Source organism: Camelus ferus, chromosome 12 (assembly GCF_009834535.1).
Source record: "Camelus ferus isolate YT-003-E chromosome 12, BCGSAC_Cfer_1.0, whole genome shotgun sequence".
In the NCBI taxonomy this organism is placed as follows: domain Eukaryota; kingdom Metazoa; phylum Chordata; class Mammalia; order Artiodactyla; family Camelidae; genus Camelus; species Camelus ferus.
Genome location: NC_045707.1, coordinates 42,849,701 through 42,871,866, shown reverse-complemented (window position 1 = coordinate 42,871,866; position 22,166 = coordinate 42,849,701). Strand labels below are relative to the sequence as shown.

The 22,166-nt window shown below is 37.3% G+C and overlaps 1 protein-coding gene across 7 annotated transcripts in view; it reads right to left on the bottom strand.

Annotated features, from left to right (window-relative positions):
• ANKS1B (ankyrin repeat and sterile alpha motif domain containing 1B) overlaps window positions 1-22,166 on the bottom strand; it is an 860,521-nt gene that overhangs the window by 346,846 nt on the left and 491,509 nt on the right. For 5 of the 7 annotated variants that reach the window (XM_032493560.1, XM_032493561.1, XM_032493562.1 and 2 more), the window contains exon 15: window positions 8,436-8,542. In XM_032493560.1, the coding sequence (XP_032349451.1) occupies window positions 8,436-8,542 (107 nt within the window). Of the gene's footprint in view, window positions 1-8,435; window positions 8,761-22,166 lie in introns of those variants that run through there. The other 2 variants (XM_032493568.1, XM_032493569.1) reach the window with 1 other exon arrangement.

Here is a 22,166-nt window from a genome sequence, read left to right as displayed (position 1 = left end):
CAAGGACTTGTAAGCTAGTGTGGCACAAGTGTAAGACTATACTAATTCAACATGGCCAGAGCCTGAGACGGGGAAAGATGAAGCTGAAGAGGTGAGCAGGGCAGAGGAAGTCTCCACAGAGCAGATGGAGGGACCAGGGCTTTAGGGAATGAGTCTTCCTTGAATAGGCAATTGGGAGGAGATAGGCTATGTTAGGTAGGAGGAAAATCATGAAAAAAAAATGGAGGTATGTATTTGTTTGGCAGTGACGTTTCGGTCTTGGTAAAGCAGAAGTCCTCTTGAGAAGTAGTGGGGAGGAGGTGGAGAGATAAGAAGAAGTTAGATAAAGAGGTCCCTCAAAGGAGCAGAAGCCCAAGCTGGGAGGGCTTGAAGGGCAGGTCAGTGTCCTGTTCAGTGTATGCAATCTAACAGGGGCTTTAGATACATTTGTTGAATGAATGAAGGGAGGAATGATGAAATAGTGTGGTTTGAAGTGAATTGAGCAGGGACTTTTAGGTCCAAGCAGTTTGGTTTTGAAACCTAGATGCTGGCTGGACAATTTTTAAAACTTTATCTTCATTAATAGTATGGGGATACTAATAATTACTGATAGTGATATGGTGAGATATACATGGGATAATTTATATGAAACTAAATAACTAAGTAAAACTTAAAAGTGCCATCCAATCAATATTTATTGAGAAGCTACCTGTATACCAGGCATTGTGCTAGGCTTTAGGAATACAAAGATAAATAAGACTCACTCTCTGCCTCTAGGGATCTCACTTTCTGGGGTGGGAGGCAGATATCTGAACAGATAACATAATTGCAATGCAATCCTAATGAGGCCTAGCATAGGACTAAGAAAAGGATGCCAGAGGTGCACAGAGAAGGGGCGGTTATGACAGAAAGGCATTGGGGAATACTTTCTGGAGGAAGTGATGCTTAGGCTCAATCATGAACAATGCTGCACAATGAGGTGAAGAAGAAAGAGAAAGGAATTCCAAACAGAGGGAATAACAGGCTTCCTCTGCAGATGTGTTTTTCTAGCTCCTATGCCTGTGCAGTTCCCTTGCTGAAAATATACTCCAGTCTGATTGGTTAGAGCAAAAACACCCTCTTGGCTCTTGTCAGACTCCTGAAGGCTGGATCTCGCTCTGAATATCCTCAGCTATTGGCCGGGTTCTTCTGAAACCAAAACAGACCTTCAGGAATCTTGCTGGAGCCATCTGCCTGATTCCTGACTCCCCTTTTCTTTCCTTTTCTCCTTTCTTCCTTTCCTTCCTCCTTCCTCGTTTCATCAAACATTTATTGTGTCTACACATTTAAGCCAAGGGCTATCCCTGGAGACACAGAGGATCAAAGCATACTGCTAACTCTCAGGGAGTTCAAACTCAAGTGCAAGGACGGCAAATGATGGCCCATTGACAAGATCTGCCTGTTTTTTGTAAATAAAGTTTTATTTGAATACAGCCAGGCCCATTTATTTATGTCTTATCTATGACCACTTTCATGATAAACAGCAGAATAGAATAGTTGTGACAGAGATCATACAGCTTTCAAAATCTAAAACATTTACTATCTGGCCCTTTACAAGACAAGTTTGCTGACCCCTGTTCTAGTGTTTGTGTGTGGCAGAGCTGGTGAGTTTAGGTGGGCAAGTAAATAGGCAATACAGCCCAAGAAGACAAGGGGTAAGAAAGGGAACTACAGAAGAAGGGTTCCTGGCCATACCTGTAGAGACAGGGAAGAAGTGACAGCTGAAAGAAGGGACAACCAGGCTAAGAACTAAAGGATAAAAAGGAGTTAAGAGGGGAAGGAAGGTAATTTTCAGCAGAGACAGCAGCATGTGCAAAGGCCAGGCAATGACAGAAAAATACACAGTTCTAGAGAATGGTAAAGAGAGGAATGGTAACAGATGAAGCTGGAAAATAAGTTGGATTTGGCAGGTCATAAAAGATCCTGAATATGAAAGCCATATGAAGGATTTTGTAAATATAATCTCCCATAGGTAACTGAGAATCATTGAAAGGTTTTAAGCAGAGGCATGCTAAAGCAAATGTGTGCTTTAGAAAGATCACTTTGGAGCAATTATTCTACAGTAATACTTAATATTTGTTGGATATTTATTCGATACTAGGTCTGTGCTAAATGTCTGGTATACATATATGTGTTTGGAAATGTTTATTGAGTAGCTGGATAGCACTGGGCACCAGGAAGAAAGAGACGAAGAGTAGGGACAGATGTGGATCTAAGAAGTAATGGTTTCTCTAGTGGATGGACAAGTTGAGCACTGCCCGCCTTCAAAAGGAGGAGGATTAGGAAAATAGGAGTGATTGGAAAGGGCATGTAATGTCACAGACCCCAAATAAATTTCAGTAAGGGAATAAATACCAATAAGGAGTAGATAGTAAAAATCAGATGTTGTAAAGAGGCCAAAGAGAAATAAAATGAAAAAAAGAGGGGGTGGTGGGATTTGGCAAGAAGCAGCTCACAGCTGACTTAAAAGAGGACAATTTTAGCTGAAGAGTTGGGAAGCAGGCTGGATTATAGGGGTCAAGGAGGTGACTGGAGATGAGAAAACAGAGGCCATCACCACTGAACATTAGTTTGAGAGATCTGTCTATTTAAAGAAGTAAAGAAATGTAATTGTGGCCGGATTTCTTAAAATTAGTCTGTCATTCAGCAGTTTTAGTAAGTTTTTGGATTCACGAAGTAAATTCCTCATCCCAAAGTCCGGGTCATTTGAAGCAATACTGGAGACCAAATTATGCAAATATGCTGCATGACTAAATTAAAGGCCATTTCATGTGAGCATTAGTTAGGAATGGGAGTTGTAGTACTGAATTATTAGAAAATGAGGCAGCATATTTTAATGCTTAAGTATGCAATCAGAGTACCTTCTGGGTGGGAGAAAAGGCTCTTTTCTTGTTAGTGTCACCGAATTAGAATGGCGGCTACTGTTTTTTCTGAAGGCCATCCTTCTCAAATGACCATCCCTGCACATGTCCTCGTTTCTGACTTTCTGCTGCACAAGCAAGCAGAGTCCTTCCGAGGCTAATGAGATCTACAAGAACAATTAATAGCTGTGCCAGCACCACTATTGTACCCTGCATCTTTAAAGAGCTCAAAATATTAAATAACAAGCCCAAAGAACATTTCTCCCGGATCTTTCATTAGATTGATTTTACAGGTGAGTAAACCGAATCATACAGAAATGAGACAGTGGAAATGAGAAATCTTACTTTAGTTCTCTCTCTCTCTCGTATCACTGTGAGGCTACTGCCTATTATATTTGTAATTAAGCTGTTGTCCAAATAAAGAATAACTCCCTCCTGGCTTTGACTTTTGGTTACCAACAGATCTTAAATGCTTATAGTTGAAAAAAAACTTTTTTATTCTTTGCAAAAGTGGGTGTATAACTACTGGCTTAAATGAGTTTGGAAAATTAAAGCTGCACTTCTGATATGAAGCCACCCACTCAATTCAGAGCCTAGCCTGTTTCAGAAACAGGAAGCCGTAGGGAGTGTGGCAGGTATATTTCTTTTATACCTTTAAATCTCAGTACCTTTATAACATTTTCTTAAGCAATGTTTGAAACAGGAAATCATCACGGAGGTTATTAGTCTTACCCTTTAGAGACAATTTATTTTTCTGCTTCACAAATTTAACTTCTTACTTGGATCATGATATGCTGCTAAGATACTTAAAAGGTCATTTTATCAGGTCAACCGCAAATGGTGCTCGTATTACAGAAAAGTTATATAAGAGCAGAAAAGAGAAGTCTATTAGCATGTAAAATATACCACAAAAATGAAAAAAAGTTTTAATTAAATACTTATAAGATCAATCTTGCTCAGATCTTTAGCTCAGTGGATGACTTCCAAGGACTCTGTGACTCCACTTCAGTATCTAACAGGCAGTACTCGCTTTGACCTTCAGTTCTTTATGAAGGCTATCTACCGAAGTGTACAGAATGCCAGTTCACATAGGGCTCCTGATATTATTTTTATATCTTACTCTGTAAAGGCTGTATTTTGAATATTTTAATAGTGGTTAAAGCATCCCAGGCCAACCTCAATAGCAATTACTTGAAACATAGGAGATGTTTAAAAAATGAGTTGGTATAATTTTATTCTTCCCCCTTTTTAATTAGAGGTGACAAACATGATTGTTAGCTAGTTATCATGGTGAAGATATGGGTCAGTCTTCCAAGTAATATAAACTTCTTAATATAGTCTTTGGACTATAAATCATAACACAGCCAGTGTTTTGATGTTATCAGTACTTTTATCTTCTTATATTCCATGCGATGTTAGATTTTTACCTCTTCCATTACCTACTGCAATTTGTTGCTAAAAAAACAATTGCTAGTAAGTAATATGTTGAAGAATGGTGATTATATGGAAAGATGAGGGGCAAGACCCTCGTGACATAGGGTGTGTATACACGTGTGTGAGCATATGAAGCAATGTATGCACAATGTCCATGCAAATAATATGATAGTTCTGAGAGCAATACTGTAACCTGCCTGAGGTCAAAGATCATGTATCATTTACTGCTACATCGCTAGGAATTAAGACTGTCCCTAGCCCACAAAAAATATTTATGGAGTATTTATTGCGTGAATGAATGAAGGGTACTAATGCTCTATGTTTCCACTGGTAAAACAAGGCTTCCAGTTTAAAAATGAGGCTGGAGGTCCATCTACACCATTCTGCTGTGCATCCAGTTTTTATGGGGAGATTTCTGGGTACACAACATTATGCTAGGAGTGTGAGAAAGGAAAGGAAATTGAATCCGCAGAACTTGGATCTGAATAGCTTCCAGTTTTGGGGAGATGATATATATACAAGTGAAAACTTAACTCCTAATTCTAGAGAGTGAATAATGGCATGCCAAATGTAATTTTTCATGCTGAATACAACCAATACATGAGTTCAGAGAAAAGAGAGGCTGCTAAGGACTGGAATCCTCAAGCAAAGCTACAAAAACAAGGCAGGAACTGAGTTACACTTTTGAGGATAAAAGACAGAGAGAAAGGAAAGGAAATAGCTGCGGAGGCTGAGGCAGAGTACATATGAGCCGTCATCACGACAAGGATAGGTAGTTTGAGACTTAAATTTTGGGAAGCAGTCATCAGGCTAGGAAAAGAGATGATGGTAGAAACATATATAATAAGGAAGTAAACAGCATGTGCATTTTGTATAGTAATCACTTCACACCTAAACTCCTTGATGAAAAGAAATGTAATGTCGAAACTTAGACACATTTTGTGTGTTACAAAGTTGGGGAAAATGGGTGGGATGTCAGAGGACTATGGCAGTATTCCCCAAGGCCAGTGAGTACAGGCAGACGTGCCTAATTGGAAGGGAGCTGATGATGTATGACTTCAGAGAGAGCAGGTAGAGTGGGGCTCGGATAAGTCTTCAGACAAAGGGTTCTGTGTTGAAGGAACTTCTGGTTGCAACATGGATCTGACTTTTCCAAAGTCTTAGGTGACCCCATGTACTTTTGCAGCTATTCTTTGTACCAATTTCCATTTATTTTTTATTTTTTAAGAATACATAAGGGTCAATACTGTGCGCACAACTATTCTGCAAACCAGAACCAAATACACAAAGGAAAAGTTTGGAATTTTGACTTTCAGCTATTGAAAAATAAAATTTGACACATCAATAAAATCAAGGATAAGTTTTAAGAGCCCAAAGAAGCAATGATTGATAAATATTTAAAAATAAATGGGGGTCCTTCTTTTCTAACCATGTTGAGGAATTGATGTAATAAATCTTTATTAAAGTTAATCATAGCCTGGTGCATAAATCATCCATATGTTGTGCTTATGTGTAAGAGCACGTAGAACAGAGTTAACAAAATTTTTTTCTTAAAGCTTTCAATAAATACTTTGCAAGTTACTTATATGGACACTTTGAAACTCACATTTGTTAATGGAATACTGATTAAATGAAAAATTGACTCGAGAATGTTTCCTAAATAAAGTATGTCTATGCATGGATGTACTATGATTTTCAACCAACATTAATTATATCCTTTTGCAGTCTCTACTGTCTTGTTCTAAAAAGCTAATAAGACCTGCACTACATCATAGTTAATAGGAGTGTGGTGCTTGTTGCTTAGGCAACAGGATGAATAAACGCAGGTCAGAATGTGCTTCAAGAAAAACAAAAGCTAGAATATGATACTGAGTGAAGACCAAGCGGGTCTAACAGATTTTTCACCACATTAATGAAATATTTCTTAAAGTTGGCTGATCATATTAGGGTACTTTAACTAAGTTCATAATTAAATAAATTAGATTATGGAGATCAATAAATAATTTTTATAGAGGCAGAAATTGATTTTATGATACGAGTAGTAAATAAATGGTGTATAGCTACATGTAAAGTAATAATTGGTAACACCATTTTATGATTTGCTTCATTTTCATAATTAACTCCTCTGAATTACAATTCAAAATTTTAAAGTTAATTCTACCTCATGTAGAAAATATTTGATTGATTCATCTGAAATAACCATGTTTTCTTAATTTCTGGAAAATTATATACAATACTTGAAATTAAAAAAATTAAGACAATTATCTATGGAAAAGATCAGACCTTGGTTTTGTCACACATGTCCAGGATTTTTGCCTCCCAGATCAATTTTGGGATGCTTATACATATCTCATTCATGAATACTTTTCTACGATCTCCAAATGCTTATTTGAAACCTGTTTGATTAACCTTTGAATTGGGCTTTCAAAAAGAGATTATATTTGTTCAAAAGTATTAAACATTCAGAAGAAAATTATGCTGAATTCAAATCTTTCAAAGCAGACAAATAATCCAGAGAATCCAAATACCTACCTAACTTCTCATGGGACCAGAATAAATTTGGACAAGGGTTTGAGGAGTGGAAATGAGAAAGTCTTATTTCAAGCAAAGGTAAGGAGAGAGAATAAAGACTTATCAACATGTGCAGTAAATATAAATAACGATGAAAAGACTTTCATTCTGTTTGACAGTTCCTCTAATTCTTAGCGTCATGTTTAGTGCCCTAAGTCTGTCCTAATTCTGCTCAGTGTCCTAAGACTCACAGCAATTGAAGCAATTTCACTTTTTCTCTATTTCAATACCCACAATATCAGTCTAGTCAGTGACAGTATTCTTAGACATGAGAAAAATAACAGTGGCTTTATATCTCATTATAAAAAATAGGTTCATAAAGGATTCTATGGATAGAATTACTTATAGCTCATAAGTCTTACTACTTTATGTAGCTTTTTAGAAAAAGCTCACAGGGCACACATATTTTTGGAGAAGAAGCAGAAGTTTAACAATTAGAATAATTTTCAAATCTACAATAGTCAAGACAAGCTTGGAGAAAATAATCTCAAATGGAAATAAAAAGACATGACCAGCTCTCAGTATCGTGTTATCAATTCTGTCATTAATAAGCTTCAGGTGTTAGCCCCAGCATTTTATTTGGAAATGGCTATTGTTTCTGCAAGCCATTTATGTGCTACATGCCTATATTATATAGCTCTCTCTAAATTTAGGGATCAGTAATATTGTGTGATGGGACCTTAAAAGCAAGGAAAGGTATTGAGGACTGTGACGTAGCTTAACAAGGGAAACTGATGAGCACTGGGGGTGGTATGTAAATGATTAGAAAGCTGTATTATGGGTCTGCACATCTCCCCATCCTCCTTCCTCACCTATATTCATCACAGTGGGAAGTTGGCACACACCAGATTTAGTTTGCAGGCAGACCAGTATTCAGAAGTACACTAATGTTCCTAGTCCATCAGCCTCTCTTTCTAGATATTGACAGTTAACTGACTGAAGTGTTAGTTTTTTACCTACAGAAATAAACAATACCTCATTGCTCTTTAATCAGCACGTGAAGTAAGTGAAAGCTCTCTATAACTGACCATCTGAAGCAGTTTGCTAATGAACTAAAGGTCATCCACACAATTTAAACTGCTTATCAGACAATTATCAGGGAAAAAATGATCTTCACATGGTAAACACGACAAATTGTCTAATTAACCACTAAAATGCTGATGTTCAAATGAAATAATATGTTTTAGGAACCTAGAATTAACTGAAGAGTGCTATAATATAACTGGGTATTCCAAGATTACAAATTTATAAAAATCACACAAAGAATGACAGGGAGAATATAAATGTTAATCTTTCACTGCCTATAAATAGTACTCGCACCGGTTCATTCATATAATACACATGTATATGGATGCACATAGATCTCATTTTTCAGCAAGTGTCTATATGTACACAGTAAGTTCAGTCCTAAGGGCATACGATTTTCTGATGCAGTTACACATATAAAACTGACCGGTTTTGGTGCAAATCAGGCTGCCTCTGAGCCGTGTAAGACACATAAGAAGCAAAGACAGACAAAAGGCAGCTCTGTGGACACAGAGAGCGTCTTACCATAAACTGCACATTGTCAAATCCATTAGCCATCAGGTGGTTCTCGTACTGAGGTAGCCCAATGCTTTCCAACCATTGTCCCACTGTTTGGACAGGGCATCGGGGTCCTGTAAGAGGATGAAGAGGGAAGCGTTTAAGCAGGGAGTAGCCGTCCACGGGGTAATAGCGGTAGTCCTGGGCTGAGAGGTGGCATTGCCACATCATGCTCCTGGGAAAGTTGCTATCAAAGGAGCCCGCCAGCTTGACAGATTAATGTTCTCAGCGAGAGAGCAAAGTCAGAAGTAAAACATAGTTTGCCAGGCAGGCTGTGGAGTATGACTTGATCCTAGCTCCACATTTCTTACATATTAATCTTTACTACCGACCAGTACGTCATACAGCCCCCAAACCAGGCAGCAGAAGAAGGCATATCAAGCTGTCAGCTTAGGCTGGTCTGCGTTCTATGTGATTGTTGGAGTACTCCACAATGAGCAATGCACGGCCGGCAGCCAGAATTCTTTTTATCAAGTACTCCTACACTCATCAGTATGCAGCTCCATGCTCCGTGCTCCCCCTCGCTCGCTCCCCTTCATTACCCAGCCCAGGCTACACCTCGCATTTTCAATAATAGCCATCAGATAAGGCAGATTTTTTTTGTCTGCAAGCTGTAAGCCTGCTGCTGCTGCTTCCTCCTACACACCCATCCAAGCGTCAATCTTGAATGATGAGAGCAGTCAAAACAAATGCAGAAAATAGCAAGATTCAAACGCAAACCAAAGTGCTTAAATCTGAATTGAATCTTCATACTGGTTATACGTTACAGAGCTATTTGTTGTGGAATCTGACGTTTCAAAAGACACCAGGAAATGCAAAGCTTTAACTATAGCTTATAGGCGAGCTCCCTACAGGTTCCCTTGTTCCTTTTTTCCTCTTTCTTTCCCTTTCTTCTTTTTTTACATGCAGCACAGATATATGTTTCCGATCTGAAGCTCTGCAGTGCTTGGAGAACAATTCTCTTTCTTTACCATGCTGTATCAAAATGAACCTCTCTGAGGTATGTTTTTTCCTTCTTGAATTACTGCAAAATATAGAAACTGCATCGCAATCTTGAAGTCAAGATAATTCATTTCTCATCTGCAAGGCTTCTTCCAAACAAAAATACTATTAGGCACAAGAAGTCCTTTTCCCCTCTGATATTAATAACCCAATCTACCAGGGTTGGCATTCTAAATTAGCTCTAAAGGTAACATTACTGGGTAGAATTTTTAATAAAGAAGAGCCCTAACCAAAAATAAAATTTAAGAATAACAGATGTAAATGTGTGAGTTTTATTGAATGGCAGACAGACTGAGCAATTTATTTAATAATTGAGAGAAACCAGAGATTAATAGTAGAACCCATAGGAACAGATCATGAAAGAACAGACTCTTCCTTAAGGTTGGGAGAGAACTTGCAGAAAGGTTGGTCCCTCTTCATGCAGGAATCCCTTGTCACAGCGTTCCTGGAGGAATATCATCCAATTTATGCTAGAATACTGCCTATAACAGAGCTCTTACTACTTATCAAAAAGCCTCCATTTATTAGAAAGATATTTTACTACTGGAAATTGACACATTATAACTGACTATACTTCAATTAGAAATATATAAAGAGAACCCCCCCCCCCCAAAAAAAGATATTTTACTTCCTACCTGATTCCTACTCCCTGTCTCCTGTTCTGCCTTTGGAGTCACACAGACTGGGAACACTGACTTGACCACATAAAGTGTTTTAAAAATTAAAGATAGGACTCTGTCACCTGGAACAGTGCCTGGTACAAAGTAAGTGCTCAATAAATATTTATTGAATAAGTGAAACATCACTTTCCTTCTTTCCCCAAACCTTATCTTTCTTTTTCCTTATTCTTTTTAAGAACATTGTCAACCTCCCCAGAACACAGATATCCAACTGCAAAACATCTTGTGCTCCCTCTTTCACTGCTGGCATTGGTTCCCAAGTTCTGGTCATCCTCATTATAGTAGCTCTTGCATCCATTCCCTTGATTCTGATTCCTGTTTCATGTTTATAGAACTGACATCTACTGTGATTTTGCTCTCTTAGTTCAGGTCCACCTGGCCTAATACAACTATGGCCTCTGTACTGGTCTTCCGACCTCTGATTTTTTTTAATCTATTTTATACATGGGTGTCAGAATAATCTCTTTAAGGACGTTTTGATTATAACTCCCTGTTTCGAAACCCTTCCGTGGTTTTCAGTTGGCTTCAAAATAAACCAACTCCTTTGATGACATTTCAGGGTCTTCATGATTACTACAAATCCTTGAATTTCATTTCCCTTTTCCCAGTGCTCCAGTCACATGGATTACTGTCTGGTCTCTAAAGGCAGCCTGTAATGTACTTGGGTTGCTTTTATGATGTCCCTACATTTCTGCCCTCTCATTGGCTTTGGACCAGATGACATTTCCTTTATGAAACAATTTCTAATCCTGTCTAAGAGGAATAAATCTGTTCCTTATCTGTTTTAAGTGGAATTTTTAGCTCCTCTATTATAACAAATATTTTCTGTCTAACATTATAGTTATTTATATACAAGACATTTCTTGAATGTAGGAGTATTTCTTGCTAATACTGAAAGTAGTAAGGGTTCATTATGCACCCGCTAAACAAAATAATGTAATTTTCAGTTCACAATCCAAAGTACACAAAATCCCCCTAGTGTCAGATTAAAATTTTTATAAGTCTATCTGTTCTCTAAATTCTTTATTTAAAAGAAGATTGCTAGGTTTTTAAGTAGAACCAACCAGGTTCTAGATCTTTTAAGAAGCTCAAAACATTTGTAGCAGTTTAGGAATCAATTTTAAGGGATTCTTGTTGTTCAATATTACCTGCATGAGATTTTGAAAGCAAGATGCTATTTGTCCTTGGCCAGGTCTAAAGCTAGTACAAGGTGGAGATAAAGGTTAAGCATCAATTAGAGCCTCTCCTTGGGTCACACCCCCAATTCAATTAAAAATATATATCTTGAACCCCCCTCACAAAAAAAAAGATATTCCTTCTGATCATTTTAATCTATGAGCTGCATAAAGATTAAGCAAACATGACAATCATGTTTTGGTTTGGTGAGGCATATGCTGATTGGGCAGCTCCTCAAATCCCATCTCATCTCTTAAGATGCATTCCAGGGACCAAGTACCTAGAAGAGTGCTACACACAGTCTAGGCATTAAATCATCTTTGTTAAATGAATAAACACGCAGGACTGGAAATGACTTTCACAGAATTGTCACTTCTTAATAGAAAGAAAGATAGGGGGAGGAAGAGAGAGAGAGAGAGAGAGAGAGAGAGAGAGAGAGAGATGAAGGTTATTTCAAGGTCCAGATTGCTGCACAAAAACAGCTCAGAGAGAATACTGATTACTAGTCACTTTACAAATCTTCATAAAGGCTGACTAAATTTTATTCTTTTAACTATTCAATCATTTAGTTTCTATTCAGTAATTCTCATATGTTGGTGGAAGGTTTTAATGCAGGAGGGAAGTGAGTTGGAAGAGATTGGGGTAGGGGTAGGTGGTGAGAGAAGGGGAGGAAGAAGAAAGAGACCTTGAGTCATGAGGTTTCTGGTTTTGTTAAAGTATATTCTCATGAGCGGAAACTCTAAAAGGACCCTGGTTCAGGTCTGAAGATCAGTTTTTAAAAGTGTTTACATATACTTCTCACTTTGCTTGAGATACTTTCTTGGAGACTTAAAATGTTTAAACATGACAATGCATTATTGGGCAGGCATCTTTATTCAACTAGAACTTCTCTAAGCCCCAAAAGTGAGATAAGAGGAGGGAAAGAAGAAACTAACAGTTACTCAGGGTTACTAGTCCCAGGCAGTGTGGTGTGGAATATTAGCCCCATTTACAGATAAGAAAATTGAAGCTCAGCCTATGTGATGAAACTAGGAGTTTTCTTTGGCACAGCCTTTAAAAAAATAATTCTGGGGGGAACACTTCAACAATGGCAATGTGAGGCCCTATCCCCAACCAAGCAAACTTAACTGGAAAAAATTGTATTAAAAAACCAAACGAAATTAAACAACCAATTAAAAGTCTCTGGAAATTGTCCTAAGAACATAAAAAGGATGAAGAAATATTTATTCAAGAAAATCTACTAAAACTTGATAAGAATAGAGACTCTATGGCACCTGAGCCATGACTTGCTCCCTCCCACACTTCCTTCCCCAGGTCAGCTTGAAAGAAGCTCCACTCTGGGTGGGTGTGCCCAAGAGGATGGATGACTTCTGTCTCCTCAGCTCCCATCCAAGGGATATGGTATCTTATTAAAAGGGCGGGCCAGCAGCGTCTAATACTCTCTAACTCCAAGTTGCAGAGGTTAGATTTCCGGTGAGTGTAGCTGAGAGCTCATGCACTCCCTCTGTCCGAGCAGCCCCCATTTGTAAAGTGGAAGCTCTATCCTACTTGTGGGAGGTCTAGAACAGTGAGGTTCTGATTGCCCTCATCCCTGCTTGCTTGCAGGGCTGAGGTCCCATGCCCAGAAGTGCAGGCTGAGATGAGAAGACCAGAGGCTACCATCCCAGCCCAATGCTCAGAACACTGGCTCGTAAATTTTGACAAAGGGTCCCTAAGAATACAGATACCTCTAAAGCTCTATCCCAAGGAATTGATTTTATCTGATTTAGAGTATGAGGAAGTTCAAGTCTAAGGTGACTATTAAAAAGAACGGAGATTTTGGGGTAAGCAATTAAAAGGAGGCATTAGGACAACAAGCTAAATAGTAGCCAGATAGTTTCAGAGAACCAGGAAAAGAGACAGCTTAGAAATGCCCTCCTGGGGTCAGAACAAACTTCAAAGACTGGCCTCAAAAACTACTCCTGCTCAAATGTAATTGAACCAGACTCTGGAGCGATTCGCATATCAGGGAATTGTGGTGAAAAACAGGAGAACAACCAGCTGGCAATTAGGGAAAGCTAATATCTGAGTGTGATACCAACTGAGGGAGACAGCTTTTACAGAAAGATTAGGGAAAGAGACAAGAGGGACTTTGCTATAATCACTGTCATCCCTGGATCCTGGATGACTCTGCACATGGGCAAGGGTGTGCCCTTGAATGGATAAATTCTATGTGATATAGCTATAAAATGGAATATTATTTGGCAATAAAAAGAAAAAGTTGATAGATGCTACAACATGGATGAACTTGAAAACATTATGTTAAGTGAAAGAAGCCAGACACAAAATATCATATATTTTATGATTCCACTTACATGAAATATCCATAATAGACAAATCTATAGAAACAAAGTAGATTAGTGGTTGCCTAGGGATAGAGAGAGGGAATTGGGAGTAAAAGGGGAGTGACTTTTAGTGGCTATGGCATTTCTTTTTAGGATGATAAAAATGTTTTAAAATTTACTGTGGTGACAGTTGCACAGCTTTGTGAATATATTAAAAACCACTGAACTGTACACTTTGGGTGAACTGAATGGTATGTAAAGTATAACTCAATAAATTTGCAACCATTGAAGAAGAATAATAAAATAAAAAGCAACAAAAATAAATCTTAAATTTTCTGTAAATTTATAAGAACACAAAACACACACATAACAACTGCATATAAGAAAATTTGCTATTGTTTTACATGTTAGTACTTTTAGTGCTGTCTCTATTTTTTTTCTTTGTCCATTTTTCTAGTTACTCCTTCCCTCAGTCCCTCCATACCATCCATACCATTCATCCTTCCCTCAAGGTAATTCATGTTGACAAACTAGCATGTATCTTCACATATATTTATCCATTGTTAACTCACACACACACACACACACACACACACACACACACACACACACACACAGAGCTATGTACAAATACATATACATATATATATATATATACACACACACATAAATGATAAGTATATGTAGGGGTATTTTTGGACATCATTTCTTAAAAGTAGAATCGTATCACACTCATATTTCTGAACCTTACTTTTTTCATTCAACAAAGCCTTATGAAAAATCTACCAAGTAAATGGTAAGCTCTAATTTGTTCTATTAAATAGCTGCATAATAGTCCACAGTATGGATACATGATGCTTTATTCAGTTCTTGGATATCTCCAGTCTCAACCCTTCATTTTCTTTTTTAAAACTTTGTATTTTGAGATAATTCACATGCAGTTACAAGACATAATAAGAAAGAGAGATTCTGTACAGACTCACCCAGTTTTCCCCAGTGGTAACATCCTGTTGAACTGTAGTGTGATATCACAACCAGATAGTTGGCATTGATGAAATCCACTGATATTCAGATTTCTCCAGTTTTACATACACTCGTGTGTGTGTGTGTGTGTGTGCGCGCTCGTGTGTGTGTGTGTGTTTAGTTTTATGCAATTTTATCACATGTGCAGATTGTGTAACCATCATCACAGTCAAGATGAAGACAGTACCATTTCAAGCATCCCTCCTGCTACCTCTTCATAGCCATGGCTATTTCTCTCCCTATCCCTCTCTTTAAGCTCTGGCAACTACTAATCTGTTCTCCATCTTGACCATTTTGTCATTTCAAGAATATTATATGTAGAATCATATAATATGTAGCCTTTGGGATCAACTGTTTTCATTTGGCATGAGTCCCTTGAAATCCATACAAATTATTCTGTGTGTTGATAGGTCATTCTCTTCTATTGCTGAGGAGTATTCCACAGTATGGCTATAGCATAGTTTGCTTAATGATTCAGCCACTGAAGGACATTTGGGTTGTTTCCCATTTTTGACTAGTATGAATAAAGCAGTTATAAACATTTTTGTAGAGGTTTTTTGTGTGAACATAAGTTTCTATTTCTCTGGGATAAGCAATCTACAGCTAGTACCACACTTAACTGTGAAAGACCGAATGCTTTCCAGCTAAGTTCAGGAAACTAGAAAAGGATGTCCACCCTCAGCACTTCTATATAACATTGCATTGGAGGTTCTAGTCAGCACAATAAATCATAAAAAAGAAATAAAATGTATCCAGATTGGAAAGGAAGAAGTCAAACTCTTTATGTTCACACGTGACATGATTACCTGTATATACAGTCCCACGAGACTCATATAAAAGCTACCAGAATAAGTGAGCTTAGCAAGGTTGCAGGATATAAGATCAATATCCCCGAATCATTTGTATTTCTATATACTAACAATAAAAAGAACTTCAAATAAAAATGAGTATAATTTACAATTCCATCAAAAACATGAAATTTTAAGAAGTAAATCTGTCAAAAGAAGCGCCAGACTAGTGCACTTAAAATTATAAGGCATTGCTGGAAGAAATCACATAGAACCTAAATAAATGGAAAGGTATACTGCATTCATGGATTGGAAAACTCAACACTGTTAACATGTCACTTCTTCCTAAATTTATCTGTAGATTCAATGTAGTCCCAATAAAAATTCCTGGAGGTTTCTTTTGTGTGTATGGAAATTGTCAAGCTTCTCCTAAAATTCATATGGAAATGCAAAGGACCAAGAATGACCAAAATAACTTTGAAAAAGAAGAATAAAGTTGGGGAAGTTATACTTCTCGACTTTAAGACTTACTCTAAAACTACGGTCATCAAGATGGTGAGGTATTGGTGTTAACATAGACATAAAGGTCAATGGAACAGAATAAAGGTGTTAGACTGATGACCATAGAAATCAGTTTATTTTTAATAAAGGTGAAAAGGCAATTCTGTGGTGAAAGGAAAGGAGAGACTTTTCAAAGAATAATGCTGGACCAATTAGAGATTCATATGTAAAAAAAATAGATTTCAATCCATATCTCACACCATATATATAAATGAGCTCAAAATCATAGGCTTAAATACAAAACCTAAAACTATAAAACTTCTAGAAGAAAATTTAGGAAAATAATTTAGGAAAACTCTTAAACTTGGGGTGGGCAACAAATGTACAATTCTAAAATTAAAAAATGATTGTTAGAATTTATCAGAATTTTAAAATTCCACTCTTTGAAAGACAATGTTACAAGTATGAAAAGGCAAATTGCTCACTAGAAGAAAACATTTGCAAATCACATGTGGTAACAGACTTGTATTTAGAATATACAGAGAACTCTCAAAACTCAGTAATAAGAAAACCAACCAAATTTTTCATATGGGAAAATATTTGAACAGAGATTTGACCAGAGAGACATATAGACAGCAAATAAGCATGTGAAAAGATTTTCAACATCATTAAACATTAGGAAAATGCAAATGAAAACCATAATGTGATGCCACTTATTAAAATGTCTAAAATTTAAAAGGCTGACCCCACCAAGTGTTGACAATGATGTGAATCAGTTGGAACTCAAATGTTGGTTGGAATATAAAATGGTACAACCACTTTGGGAAATACTTTGATAGTTTATTTAAAAGTCAAATATACATCTACCACATGGCCTAGCAATTCTACTGCTGGGTATTTACCCAAGAGAAATGAAAGCATATGCTATATAGAGATGTATACATGAATGTTTATAGAAGCCTTACTTGTAATAACCAACAACTGGAAACAGCCTGAAAGTCCATCCATAGGTAAATAAACTGATTGCAGCATCTTCACACAATATAATATTACTCAACAATAAAAAGGAATGGACAGTTGGTGCATTCACTACATGAAATGAATGTCCAAATAATTTTGCAGAGTAAAAGAAACTAGACTCTCCAAAAAAGAGTACATTTTGTATGAATCCATTTATCTAAAATTCTGGAGAGTGCAAACTTATGTATAGCAACAGAAAATAGACTACTTGGGGATGGGAAGAAGGGGAGTGAGAGGGATTATAAAAGGACATGAGGACACTTTTGGAGGTGATTGATAGATGTTTATTTTCTTGATTGTGGTGATGGTTTCACAGGTGTATCTGATTGCCAAACATCTAACTGTACACTTGAAATGTGTGCAGTTTATTGTAAGTCCATTATACTTCAATAAAGCTAGTTTTACAAGTTTTTTTTTTTTTAAAGTGGCTGATTTTAGATAGAATAATCAGGAAATGCCTCTCTGAAAAGGCAATTTGAACAGAGACTGGAATGCAGTGAGGGAACGAGCCATTCCAGTATTTAGGAAAAAAGATACCGTAAGAACAGTAAGTTCAGAGGCCAATATCCTGCCCTGTGTTGTAAGGGCTTGATGGTTCTGGGAGGGCATAGTACCAGCTCCCTTTTGACATGTTCATAACTATTCTCATTGTATACTGTGTAGATATAGAAGGTCTAAGACATTGAGATGACTGTGTTCACCCCGAGATGTGGTCTGAAAACTGTTATAACTGTATTAAATTAAATCCATGATAATCAGTTTAGGTCTCTAAAATTAATTTTTTCTTTTAAAAGTAGAAGGCAATTCATATTCAGATCAATTTCAGATAATTTCTTAATTAGGTTCTAGTTAATTGTAGGGGAGAATAAGTCTTTTTATACTTTGTTCATTCCTTCAGCATTGATTTATTTCTTCAACAAATATTTATAAAGTACCTCTTGTTTCCAGCATTTTGCCAGGCAGTGGGAATACAGCTTTGAACATCCCCGCACATATGTAATTTATAGGCTAGTGAAGAAAACTGGTTTACCACTTGGAAAATGTCAATTGAGACTAGAGGAATTAGAACTTAGAAACGTGACTTCTTATTGTGACTGCAATGAGAGGAGCAATGAATTACAGAAAAACTGCTTAAGTGACTCCAGGTTCCACAAGTGAAAGAGAAACACTATCTGTTTCAATAGGTGCTACTAGGGTGAAGCTGATGAAACAGTTAAGGTGGGTAAACAGATTTGGCAGAGGTGGCAGTTGTTGAATTTGTTAAATAGGAAAAATGACATTTAGGAAGGACTAGAGGAAAGCCCCTGGACAAGAGTTAAAAAAAGAAACTAGCTAATCCCTCAAAAATGTAATAAATAGCTGTTTATCCCAGCAACAAGGGAACTGATATCAAGCAAATACTTTTCAAAAAATGTGAGTATTTCCAGTGGTCTAAACCATATATAAAGAATGGGATCTAATATTTATTAAGCACCTACTATGTGTCAGGCTTTTAAATGATCTCATTATGTAAAATAATAGCAAACATGTGTTTACTGTGGTCAGGTCCTAAATTTTGGTCTACATGTATTAGCTCATACTATTTTCATGAAAACCCTGTGAAGTACTATTGTTATCATCTCTTTTTACAGGAGAGAAAAATAAAATACAGAAAGATTGTATGTTGTTTAAAGTTGCACAGTTAAGACTGGAAGCCAGGTAGCCTGGTTCCAGAGCCTAAGCTTTTAGCCACTACTCTATTCTGCTTCTCTGTTCCAGATGCACTGGGTGCAAACCTTGTCCTTTTGCAGGAGGGAGAATGTTCACCCAGACACATTTCAGTAAGTTTCTCTTAAAAGGGTTTCCCAGTTTTTCTGTCTATTCTTCTTCCTACCCTTCATCTTACATTTGTGATTCTTGGCTTCTAAAGTGTAAAGCAACGAGAAAAAGCAGGAAGGAATAATGAGAGCTGGGAGAAGGGTAACTCCTATCACTTGGATATTTTCATTTCACTCTAACAAAAGGCTTTTCTGTGATTCTGAGTGACTGCAGTTTCGGTGTTGTTTCCACCTGGGCACTCAGCCTCTCTGGACTGCAGTGCGTGGATGCCTGTGCTGTGTGTCTAGGAGGAAGCGGCATCAGTGAGAGGCAGTACAGCATGGTGGTTAAGGGACCAGATTCTGGAGCCGGTTTGCCTGGGTTTGAATCTTGGCTCTTCTCTATTGTGTAAATATTTGCTTTTTTCACTCTTGAGATGGAGCATGGAGCAATAGAGAGTGCCATTCTAGTGGGCTAGTTTCTGGGCTTTGTTCTTCTTTGGTAAAGTCAGGGTGACATCTTACCCCAACTATCTTATGGTTTTATTTGAAGCTAAAATCAAACAACACATGTGAAAAATCAGTGTAAACTATAAAGAGCTAGTCACATGCTGGGGATGTATTATTATCCTTACTGTCAGTAGAAGACATACTTGTGCTGTTCATTCAGTCCCTCAATCAAAAAGACTGGTCCCGAGCCATCAGTGCTTTCCCTTGCCCAGTTTCCTTTGTTTCAAACAGACAGAAATGCATGGGGTGAGCAGTCTGGCCAAATAACAGAGGTTACTGTACTGTGAAGTAATCAGAATCCCCGAACCCATGATGTCATTACGGGGCCTTGTCTTGTCTAACATGCACCAATAGCCAGGTCTTCCGCACCATGCAGGCTGGGCCTCACATCAATTTAAAGTGAAAAGAGAATTAATACGTGGGGTAAGGAATGGCAAGAAGGGATAATTATTCCTAGCTTCTTAATCAACAAAAGGGTCTATTATGTTATTTATTCCAACATATTTCAGATAAAAACCAGTCATTTTTGAAGAGATTGACAAAAGAGCCCACTAAACTTCTTGAGAAGGGAAGGCCCACATATGGGAGAGAAATTTGCACATGCAACTAATAACTATGGCAGTTTCTACATGAGCCTGCTTTTCTCTCTGTTATATCTTGTAATACAGGTGGATAAGCCAGGAATGAACAGTGCTTACTCTTGTGGGATAGTGTTAAGAAAGAGCCTAACAATTCTATTTTTAACTAAAAAATATCAATATCTCATTTTTCCAATCCTAAATATCCTCTGAGATGAGAATTATAAATTTACATACCTATTTTCCTAACGGAAAAAAGTTGACAATGAAAATTATCAGGAAGACAGATGATGCAATAAGAAAAATGCTTCCTCCACTGATAAAAAGACAGCCATTCTGAAATGCAAAAATAGAAATGCAAAGCAGAGGTAGCAGACAACAGAAGAAGGAAACTGATTAGTTATTTCAGGAGTTGTAGAATGTTGCGGGTCAACAGAGTTCTGGATCATAGAGCCGAGATTCAAAAAGGAAAATACTCCAAGATCATGCTTTGGTGTTTAAATGCTAAGGGAAATCAGGAGCCCAGATTCAATTTTCCCTAAAACCCTAAATTTATTTTGAACGAAAAACTTCATGGAGCACTTAAGAAATACCAGCCTTTACAAAACAGATCTGACAACTTCTGCGCTGGGGTATGGTCTAAAATAGGAAATGAAATTTAAGCCTAAAATGCTAAAATCTTCTGGCAGACAAATATATATATATATTCCATACCTGATTGGGAAAAAATCATAATTCCCTTGATTTCATTCTCATTTTCCCTTCTTTTAAGGCTTCTGGCAAATGTTCGAATCTCCTTTGAGAAGCTGAATACAGCATTCACGTCACTGAGGCCTCCTGTGTGCCAGTCATTGTTTTAGGACCAGGGAGGAAAGGGAACTTGTTCTGCCCTCAAGAATCTTAGAGTGCTGGAGAGAAAACTACCATGCAGGATGACGAATGCTATAATGGAGATGTGTACAAGATATATAAAAATGTAGAAGAAAGGGAAGGATATTGAAATTGGCTTGGGTAGAGAGTTTACGGCAGAGTCTATCTGATTTGTGACTTGAAGATTTATAGAAGTTTGAGAGGCAAATAAAAGGAAGATGATTGTGATGGTTAATTTTACGTGTCAACTTGACTGAACTAAGAGATACTCAAAGAATTGGTAAAATGACTATTTCTGAGTATGTCTGTGAGGGTGTTTCCGGAGAAGATTAGCATTTGAATGTGTAGACTGAATAAAGATCACTCTCACCAATATGTGTGGGCATCATCCAATCCATTGAGGGTGTATTAGAACAAAAAAATCAGAGGAAGGGTGGAATTATTCTCCGCTTGAGCTGGGACATTTATCTCCTGCACTCCGACATTGGTGTTCCTGATTCTTGGGCCTTTGGACTCAGATCAGGACAGCCCCCTATAATCTTGGGCTTTTGGACTCAGACTGAATTACATCATAGGCTTTCCTGGTCTCCAGTTTGCAGATAGCAGACTGCGGAACTCAGTCTCCGTAATCATGTGAGCCTATTCCTATAATAAATCTTCTCTGATACCTATCTTGTCTATATATCCGGTTGGGTCTGTTTCTCTGGAGAACCCTGACTAATACAGTGGTACTCCAGGCAGAGGGAATAATGTGAGGGAAAGATATGTTTAAGTAAAAAAGGATTAAAATGATTCATTATTACTGAAATTCAAAGGTTATATGTGCATGTCTAAGGAGGGTAATGCTACAGGAAATAGGGCACAATACTTGGGTAGAAGACAGATAATCAAGGAACTTGTGTGCCAAGAAAGAGTAAACATTTTCTTTCTCAAATACAGAGATATTTGCTGTTTGCAACAACATGGATAGACTTGGAGGGTGTTAAGCAACGTGAAATAAGTCACACAGAGAAAGACAAATACTGCATGATGTTACTTATATGTAGAACCTTAAAAATACAAGAAACTAGTGAATATAACAAAAAACAAGAAGCAGACTCACAGATATAGAGAACAAATTAGTGGTTACCAGTGGGGAGAGGGAAAGTGGGAAGGGTAATATAGGAGTAGGGGATTAAGAGGTACAAACTATTATGTATAAAATAAGCTACAAGGATATATTGTACAATGTAGGGAATATAGTTAATATTTGATAATAACTGTAAATGAAGCACAATCTTTAAAAATTGTGAATCACCATATACCTATATACCTGTAACTTATATAATATTGTACATTAACTATACTTCAATAAAAAAGAATAATTTTTAAAAAGGAACAGAGAGATATGATCAAATTTTTGTTATACAAGCATTATCTGTGAGGATACA